The sequence below is a fragment of the Convolutriloba macropyga genome, chromosome 11, assembly GCF_964194025.1.
Source record: "Convolutriloba macropyga chromosome 11, txConMacr16.3, whole genome shotgun sequence".
In the NCBI taxonomy this organism is placed as follows: Eukaryota; Metazoa; Xenacoelomorpha; order Acoela; family Convolutidae; genus Convolutriloba; species Convolutriloba macropyga.
This window is the reverse complement of record NC_134478.1, coordinates 46,795,616-46,805,690: the sequence shown is the minus strand read 5'-3', so window position 1 is coordinate 46,805,690 and position 10,075 is coordinate 46,795,616. Positions and strand designations below refer to the sequence as shown.

Sequence of the window (10,075 nt, the reverse complement as noted above, 5' to 3'; positions counted from 1 at the left end):
TTTGCCCGCAATTCAAAAAATTGTTTAGAAATGGGAAATACGATACTTCGGATATATTGTTTAAAGACAAATATTGCACCAACTTTCTACATACTTATCCAATCCTTCTGTGTCCGTGATTTGCCTAATTTTTCATGCCTAGACTTTTACATGCCAAGTAATAAATCTTGATAGGTTTCGTGACATAAGTCAACTGTCGAAATATCTACAACGGTACACTGAAAAAAATTTATACAGTAGTTCTGCATACATAAAGTGCCGAGAACAAAATGACAACCTGTCGCAGTAACTGGCACGCAAACAGCAATAAATTTTAATACTTGCACCGTTTCTGAAATTGACTTCAACAAACAAAATTATTGATAGTAAGGACGCTCCTTCGATCATCTTTCAATTCAGCACAAAAGGGATTTCCATTAAATTGTTTGAAATGTGAAACAATGGATTTCGAAAAGGACTACAGAAAAGTTTGCAGAGATAAAAAAGAATAACAACAAAAATGTTTTGAAGATAGCTGGCAGACTGCCAGAAAATAGCCGCAATAGCTTTGTAGATCTGCAGTCTCAAAAAAACAGTAAAGACAGACCAAAAAAATTCGTCTTTTCATTGAAGGCCGATATATTATATTTTGATTTAAAATCTGTATAAGTTTTTGCTGCCTCTATTAGCTGCTCTCAAATAACCTTCATTTAGAGTGACACACACCCATTTGACCTCATCTCTTTGAATTAAAGTAAATAAAAGTAAACTTCAAAGTGAGGAAGTCATTTTTGAGAGTGAGGTAAGTCAAGTGTGACCAAAAATTTAATCACGCGAATGAACAAATAAACTCGCTCCACTAAGAGCGAAAAAAGACGTCACACACGCACATCAATTGAAATTGCAGGAACGATTGAAAAAAAAGCAGATTTGAAGTGTTTGTGACGTCATATGGTCGTAACAAAAATCGTGACGACGAAATAAAAAAACATAGCAGGACAAGTCCTGACGTACAATTCAAAGAATTTTCATTTACTTAACAAACAACTAGACCTAGAACGGACAATGAGTGAATTAGGAAAACCAATTCTAAAAAAATCAGATAAAAAAACAGAAAATCAATGTCAAAATGCTGCTCGGGAGAAAAAACCACTAGAGAGATATGTAATTTTGATTCTAAAAAAAACTAGGTACAGAATGAGCTGTGAATTGATTGGGAAAAACTATTTAGAAGAAAATCCGATCCAAAAAATTGAAAAAACAGTAAAAATCAGAGTGAAATTGCCGCATGTGAACAAAAAACTACTACCGAGAAACCGATTTTTTGTTCAAACACCGTTTTCTCACTCTGATTTTAAAATTAGAGCGAAAAAAAATTCACACCGCAAAACCACTCGCTTTTTCGCTCTATTTCCTGTTCCGGCGTGACCAAAATCACCACCCCAATTCGACTTCAAAAATCATGAAAATGTGTGAAAAGATCTTAAAAAAAAAGACAGCGCCCCAATACAATTGAAGTTCATTGAATTGTAGAAAAACCAAGAGAAGGCCAATAATAGCCCCAGCTATCGCTGTTGAGCTATTAATAAAAAGAACAGTATTCATTTTGTAATAATGCGATGCACCAAAGTAGCAAATCCATAGTCAGGTATACAACCAAGGAGATATTTGATACACTCAACCACCTAAATGTTAAGAAGCCGTGTATCCACCACGCAATCCAGCTTAGTCCTTGAAAGATGCAAGAGAACACACAGCCAAGCTTGTTTTTTGGTTAACCAAGTTTTAGTTGAACATTTCTCCCTGGAGACATCCAGCGTGCCCATGTGATGACTCTTTAAAAAAACGATCCTGAAGATCCGGTTAAATATCGACCAATTACACTTACTGGAGCTCTGGCAAAAAGAGAAATCCATCTACGAAATCTTATCAAAGATTATTTAGAGAAGGCTAGGCTGCTTGCACCAACATAGTTTGAATTCAGAAAAACTGTCAATTGCGGAAGCTCTTTTATTTAGCAATCAAAAAATCAGATATGATATCAGCAAAAGATTGTTACAGGCACATTTTTAGACCCGTCAAAAGCTTTTAATTCATTAACACATTTCATTTTCCTACGCAAAACCAAAACTTCAGGTTTTAGTGAACAAGCAAATACAAACCTCTAATCTTGCTTAGAAAACCGTTTGCAGAAAGTCAAATTCTTGAAGTAGGAATCAAGTTGAATGGCACTTAAGCGTGGAGTACCAAAAGGTACTGTTCTGAGGCCAATGCTCTTCAACATATATGTGAATGTTATGAAACATGATACTGAAGAGAATTCTAACAATCTAGTACGCTGATGATACATTTATTTTTTGCAAAAAAAAACGGAATCAAAAATACATCATGAAAAAGGCATTGCCAAACGGTTCCCTTTTTTCTAGAAAAACAATTTAAAAGTAATTAAAAAAATCCGATTGCATTGAGCCCCTAGATCGATCAAAATTGAAGAAATTGTTAACGGATGTACATTTCACAAAAGATTGGTGAAATACTTGGGAGTTAATATTGACCAGCTTAACTAGGGAGTCCATTTTGAATTTAAAAAAATGCTGAAATGGTGGTAAAAACATGTTTCAACAGAAGCAAGTTTAACAGTGCCACTGATCTCAAGACTAAACACGCAGCCACCCTTTGTGCTTAAATGAATGATCGTACAAACAAGCTGTCAGTTGAAGCAGAGCATAAAACAAATATAATGCAAAACTGTTTTTCAAAAATGCATTTCAGTGGTATAACGCTTTACCTCTCACCATGAGGCAGAATATCCTTAAAAAGCGGGCTTTCACATTTGCAATAAAATTGCTGGAATTCATAAAATTCGCAGAAAAGTTTTTCAAAGTAAAGAAAATGACCTGTTTTTGTGCCTAGGATTAGAATAAGAGTATTTAAAACATCAGCTTGATAAAAAATCTCAAACTGCCACTAAAGTACTAGATAAGCAGAATCTTATCGGCACTTCTCAATTCAGGTAGAGAACTCAGCTATGGTCATTTTGCTTATAAATGTCAAAGAAAAACGTAGATGCTTCTATCAAACTTTGTAACTTTTCTGAACCGAAAAGCAAAAAAGGTTTCGAGAAGCGATTGCTACTTTGGACGCTAATTAAAAAATAGAAAAGGAGGGTATATCTTATTTTCAGAGATCTGATTTTTCAACTCTGCTTTTCAAATTCTAACTAATTTAGTGCGATGACTTTTATTTCCGACCGACATATTTTCAGTTTATCATACCATCGAAAAAAAATCAGTCTCTCAGAAAAATCGGTGCCTTGCTTGATATAGATTTGTTTAAAAAAAAACAAGTTCTAAAAACATTATGTTCCTTCTAGTAACAGGAAAGAGTGGTAAAACGCAAAAATTTTGCCAATATTATATTACCAATAATAGAAGTTCACCTCTATTTTTTTTTACTTCACTGTGGCATCAAGTCGAAAAAAAGCAAACACATCTTAAAAAACCTAGCCTACAAAACATTTTCAGAACATTAGAAGAATAATAATTGTTAACTAAATCTAAAAATTAAAGATGATTATTTAGATACAAAAATATATTGAATTATAAAACTCATTTATTTCATAATGTAGAAGCAGTTCACATAAACATTTCGAGAGTCAAAATGAGATGGTGAAAATGTTCACGCAACAAAAGGAAAGCCATTAAAGGCGCACATCAAATTTTTAAGTAAAACCAAAAACCCAACAAACTAAAATTTTATTTTCTCAATTTGTCAATTCTCTTAAAAATTACTTATGCCATCGAAACAGCAAATTTCCACCCCCACTCCCCAAAATTCCGCTAATTAGCAGCCATCTGTTAAATCCCCCAATAAAAAATGAGCATAGAAAAATTGTTTACATCATAAAAACGCCACAAAATGGATGTAAAACAAAATTAGCATGAAAGTGAGATTAATCGCCAAAAAAATTAAAACTGCTTGAAAAATCCGTCCGTGAACTAAAAATTTAGCTGGCTTACAGAAAACTTTTTCAAGCATTTTTGTCGCTCTCTCGACAACAGCGCTATGAACACCGAACACTCTTGCACCTCTCCAATTTTCTAACAATCAAACCACTAAACGTTTTCAGGTACTTGACATTCACGACAATAAATTTGAAAAAAGACACTTCTCCAATACTCTTCGAGTCGTAAAAAAAACGCATCAATACAATCCAAATCCTTTAGTAAATCGTTACCTACAATTGAAATTAAATTGTGAAGGGAAAATAGCAGAACAAATTTGCTCATCGCATACTAAAATAGGCAAACTAATTAATTGAACGCTCATCAATCGATTTTTTTAACAAAAATAGAAATTCCCCACTAAAACCATTCATTGCAACTCAGCAAATTTAATTGCAATTTAGCAAACATACCCGGCAGATTGCCGGAAAATAGCCGCCGTTGATTCCAATAAGCATGATTGGGATTGAAATAACAGAAGATATTGAAAAAAAAAAAAGATTTTTGTTGAAAAACATTTTTTTAAGTCCGATTTATTTTGATGGCATTTCGTGGTTGCACATACTTCTGCTTTAGAGAGAGGCTACAGGGGCTACTATCAATACCAATAAGCATTAGAGATGGTAACTAAGACTTATAGGAACGACGTTCAATTAGCGGGCATCTAAAATTGGGCTTTATGGGTTTATCCCGTTTCTACTTCTGACTTCAATTTTTTATACTGACTCTGTTCATTTTGAATTGCTTTGCTGAGCAACTGATGTTCAAAATCACTTTTAGCAGAATGAGAGAAGAGAGAAACTAGCCTAGAGAAGTCAAAAAGATTTCACGCAAAATGTTGAAAAGGCGGCAAAATGAGGTAAAGCGAAACATTTTTTTATTCGACGAAGTAAAAAAAAAATAGGAGCGCTATAATAGCCGGCTGAGAAGATGAGGGCGGCTATTAAAAAACAATGCAAATTAGCAAAACAGCACAATTTAACTACAGCTCTTGGCCAAATCTCAACCTTTCTATCTCGTTTAGTTAGGGGTAAGAAACAACCGACTAACTTCGCGATAATTGCTCTGAAACGACGCGCGATGGCTTCGGTAGCCAGCTCGGGTGTAGAGATGCTAGAATTAGGGTGCGGTTTTATGCATTGAGGAGGGTAGGGTTGGGAGGAGAGTAAAAATTGACAGGTGAAAGAGGTTGGACGGGGGTGTTTTGTGTGTGTTTGAAGGGTGAGGAGGGGTGTGACTGAGGGTTTATATCTAGATTGAGAACCACTCTTCACGTCATGAAATTTGCTCCTCAAAACAGTTTCGTTGAATCTATTACTAAGATACTAAAAAGGCGGAAGGCTCTAAGAGAGCTGCTCAGCCACTTAATGTCCTAAGGGCTTTACCGGTTGATTTCGTTTTTCAGGACAAAAAGTTAAAAGAGTCACACGAAAAGTCGGTCAGGTGAAAAATCGCATTAAAGAAACACAGGAATAATATAATTGCTGCAAATTTTGTTTGAGAGCAAAAAGAAAAACAGCTGCAGAAAGTGAAACTTTATTGGGAGTTTCTGTTAGAACGATAGCAAAAGCTCATTTGTTACCAGGTACGTGTAAACTGCAGCGAACTCAACAGCGTAGTTAGATGACTCAATAACACATCAACTCACAAGATATACAACTACGTTGGGGTTGTAACAGGTTGCTGGGAATGGGCGTGAAAGGAATTGGCAACTTGACATTGGGGACTGATTTGAACATGAAGTGATAAATGAGGACTATTTCTACAAAAAAGTATCAAACTATTAAACAAAATGGTTCTTTCTCATTATAGACCACCAATATTAGTCGGGCTGAAACATTTACCCATTTATCCCCCCCCCCCCAAAAAAAACCGTAGTAATAACCTAGTAATAATAATAATCTTCGAGGGGGCCTATAATGGGGAAAGAGCCAACAAACCCCACCCCAAAATTTTTTGTTTTCTTTCACAAATTTTAGGTCTACTTACTGCACTATTGGAATGTAGGTATGTATATGTGAACAAGTTCCAAGATAAAAAAGAACTCTAATCCCACTTAGCTTGTTAAAGAAAAGTGCACGAAGAAAATGTACGAATAAGTGAGCAAATTTTATTAAATTTACAACAACGGAATGTTTACTAAAGAATATAAGCACGTGAATTAAACGGATCTTTCTCTGCTCATCTTCTAAAATTCTAAATTAAATGAAGTAATCTTCTTAATTTCATTTTCCACCATCACATTTCAATGTCATTTTGAACTATTTAAGGAATTTATTCAGACGCCCTCTGCTGTGAAACGAAATAGCAAACTCCATAAGTAAAAATAAACTTTTCAGACAGATTAAAATATTCTCTAAAGGCTTAAATTTCAGTCCATTAAGTTCTAAGAAATGTCCGTTTTGCTTGAAAATAATATACATACTGAATATTTTTACAAGCAGATTGTATTAGCATACAAATTCAAATAGAGTAGCTTCAAATTTTTCCAGCCGAACATCTGTTCGAAGAGCTGAAGCAGCAAATTTTCAGCGTTTAGCTTTTTAGAGATGGCCATTTGAACATAATTTCCGTCATTTTATTCAATTGTTTATTGATTTGATTCTAAATAGTCGTGTGTAGTTAACGAAAAGACTAATTTGTTTAATGGTTCGAATCTTAGTTTCAAATGATTTGCCCTAAACCTTTCAGATTCTGTTTAAAATTGAAAAGGTTTACAATTTTGTTAGGACTTTGAAACAGCCCACCCTACCCCCAAAAACAACTCAGTGAATAGGCTATTGATAAATAAAGCAGATTTTTCAATGTTATTGATAAATAGCTACATGAAATGTTCAAATGACCAGGATAATTACTATCAAAGTGTATTAAGAACAAGAGACAAATGAGAAGATGCATTTACAATACTTACACAAATCGATTTATTCTAAACTGAAATTCAAATTGAAAATTGCTAAAACTCTTCCTCTCTCTTGAAAACTCTAACTACTAAACTTTTTTGAGTAACATTGCAAAGCATTCAGTTTACATGTCATAACTAATTATCATCTCAAGATATAGAACGGTTGTATTTTAGATAATCACAATCTGAATAGCGCACTAATTTTTTGTTTCAAAGAAGAACAGAAATGGATGTGGAAATTTTTCTGTTTCATTGATTCAACATCGTGTAATTGATGCTTATACGTTGCATATTTCCAAAATTAACTGTAATGAAACAGTTAGTTTGTCGTCCATTTTCAAAAAAAAGTGTAATATCTGGGACATCAATTAATTTTTTCGCGAACCCTGATATTATTAGACCACTTTAGTTATCAAAAAATATTCTAATGTTTATACTATCCCAAAGCTTTTTATGTTCCCAGTTTTAATATTAAGCTTTTCTTTGAAACCACACAACATACGAACTCTATTAGACCATTTCTTCTATCAAAACAATTGCCCAAAAGTACAACTCTAAATTCTTGAGAAGTAATTAGAGCATGTGTTAGTATGCAAGACATGTTTTAAAAACTTATGACATGACCTGCAGACTTGAGTCCGAGGTTGGGCGGGTGCCGCGCTCGGAGGTGTGGCGCTGATTCCATAGGACGCCAGGGTCGCCGCTTGTTGATTAGAATTACATCCCGAGGGGGGCTTACGAGAGGAAACATCTGTTCGCTGGTTACCGAGATGTGACGAATTAGGGTTCGATTGCTGAACAGATCCATTCTGATGTGATCGGTACTGAGCTGAACTTGCCCTTCGGAACCCTCCAACTCCAACACCATTTGAAGGTTTCAAACTGTTGTTTCCGCCGTTTGAATTCAAATTGTTGTTGGTATGTGAAATGTTGCTGCGATTCATTTCATGACCTGCTGACGACTTTCTTGACAAATGGTTTGATGCTGTCGTTTCGGTTATGAATTCTGACTTGTTAGCAACAATCGGTTTAGCGATACAACTTGAAGGCCGGTTGAACCCTTTCCTGGAACCGTTAACATTAATGTTTGCAGTCCCGTTATAGGCAGATGCAAAACTATTCGTAGGTGTGTTGTGACTGCTGTTATTTTCGGGGATCTTAGTCAAGTTTGTGGTTGATACCATAGGCGACCCGGATCTCGGGGTTGCATTACCTCCCGACAACCCGGAGAGATTGTTGTTCAAATAACTGCCTACAATACTGGCATCGGCGTCCTCTTCCGTTTCTGTTGTTTCTCCATCTGCACCTATTTCTGGACAAGTTTCGTCTCCACTAGAAGAGGAAGTAGTTGAAGAGCAGCTGCTTGAGCTCAGACATCTGACTCTAGGAGGTTCATCTTCGTCTTCAGTTGTACTGTCGCGTCTGAAGGTGAGAGAGTTACAGAAACTTTAAAATCAAGCAAACTCTTAAGAACTTCAAACATACCCGGCAGATTGCCGGAAAATAGCCGCCATTGATTCCAATAAGCATGATTGGGATTGAAATAACAGAAGATATTGAAAAAAAAAGATTTTTGTACAAAAACATTTTTTTAAGTCCGATTTATTTTGATGGCATTTCGTAGTTGAACAAACTTCTGTTTCTTAGAGAGAGGCTACAGGGGCTCCTATCAATAACAATAAGCATTAGAGATGGTAAATAAGACTTATAGGAACGACGTTCAAAAAGCGGGCATCTAAAATTGGGCTTTATGGGTTTATCCCATTTCTATTTCTGACATCCATTTTTGTACTAACTCTGTTCATTTTGAATTGCTTTGCTGAGCAACTGATGTTCAAAATCACTTTTAGCAGAATGAGAGAAGAGAGAAACTAGCCTAGAGAAGTCAAAAAGATTTCACGCAAAATGTTGAAAAGGCGGCAAAATGAGGTAAAGCGAAACATTTTTTTATTCGACGAAGTAAAAAAACATAGCAGGACAAGTCCTGACATACAATTCTAAGAATTTTCATTGACTAAACAAAAAACTAGACCTAGAACGGACTATGAGTGAATTGGGAAACCCGTTTCTAAAAAAATCAGATAAAAAATATATAAAAAAAAACAGAATATCAATGTCAAAATGCCGAATGTGGACAAAAAACCACTAGCGGGAAATGGAAATTTGTTTCAAACAAAAAACAGGCCCAGAATGAACTATGAACGGATTGGGAAGCCCATTTAGAAAAAAAAATCCTATCCAAAAAATTGAAATACAGTAAAAATCAAAATGAAATTGCCGCATGTGAACAAAAAACCACTAGCGAGAAAGCGAAGTTTTGTTCAAAGACCGTTTTCTCACTCTGCTTTAAATTTAGAGCGAACAAATTTCACGCCGCAAAACCACTCGCTTTTTCGCTCCACTTCCTGTTTCGGCGTGACCAAAATCACTACTCCAATTTGACTTCAAAAATCATGAAAATGTGTGAACAGATCTTAAAAAAAAGACAGCGCCCCAATACAATTCAAATTCTTTGAATTGTAAAAAAAAATAGGAGCGCTATAATAGCCGGCTGAGATGAGGGCGGCTATTAAAAATAGAACAATGACATATTCATAGCAGTTTTTTTTTCGAATTCAGATGAACAGCTGAATTCGCATATTGTCTTTCATGGTTATTTTCTAATACTTAAATATAACCTTCTCGAGTTGACCACAAGATTCGTACAAGGAAACATTCCCCGGAAAGTTCCATGAAGTCTATTGAAATAGTCTTATGACCTGACAACGCTACCCAAATGCACTACATGTTAGGCGGTCATTCTAAGCCGCACCTAGAGTGAACATGGACCAGCACTGGAATTGAACAAGTATTTGTAAACTTGCAGCCCTTAAGCGTTACTTAAAAGGATACGCCTCAAAGTTCCATCTCTGCAGTCAACGCTGAACAAGTAAACCTTAAATTTTCAACAGATCTTTCTAAGCGATCGCAAAACATCTAACGGAAAAAGTTTGATTTTGTTTTCCTTTTTATCTTCCAATATACTAGGCAATAGTGTTGTTTACTAGTTATCCATTTCTGTAATTTATACTATAAGTCATTTTGTATATCCATGCAAAGCCAACTAATGGTAAAAACAATTTATCGGTGGTAGGAACGATTTGTTTTGAAATACTACCTCAGGCAATATATTTTATATTCTCTACTTAGC

At 35.2% G+C, this 10,075-nt stretch overlaps 1 protein-coding gene across 1 annotated transcript in view; it reads right to left on the bottom strand.

Annotated features, from left to right (window-relative positions):
• Positions 1-7,334: 7,334 nt before the first annotated feature.
• Positions 7,335-10,075, bottom strand: part of LOC142349749 (uncharacterized) — a 44,862-nt gene continuing 42,121 nt past the window's right edge. Inside the window, exon 14 of the mRNA XM_075401496.1 lies at positions 7,335-8,307. Within this exon, the coding sequence (XP_075257611.1) occupies positions 7,440-8,307 (868 nt within the window). The 3' untranslated portion in view covers positions 7,335-7,439. The remainder of the gene's footprint in view (positions 8,308-10,075) is intronic.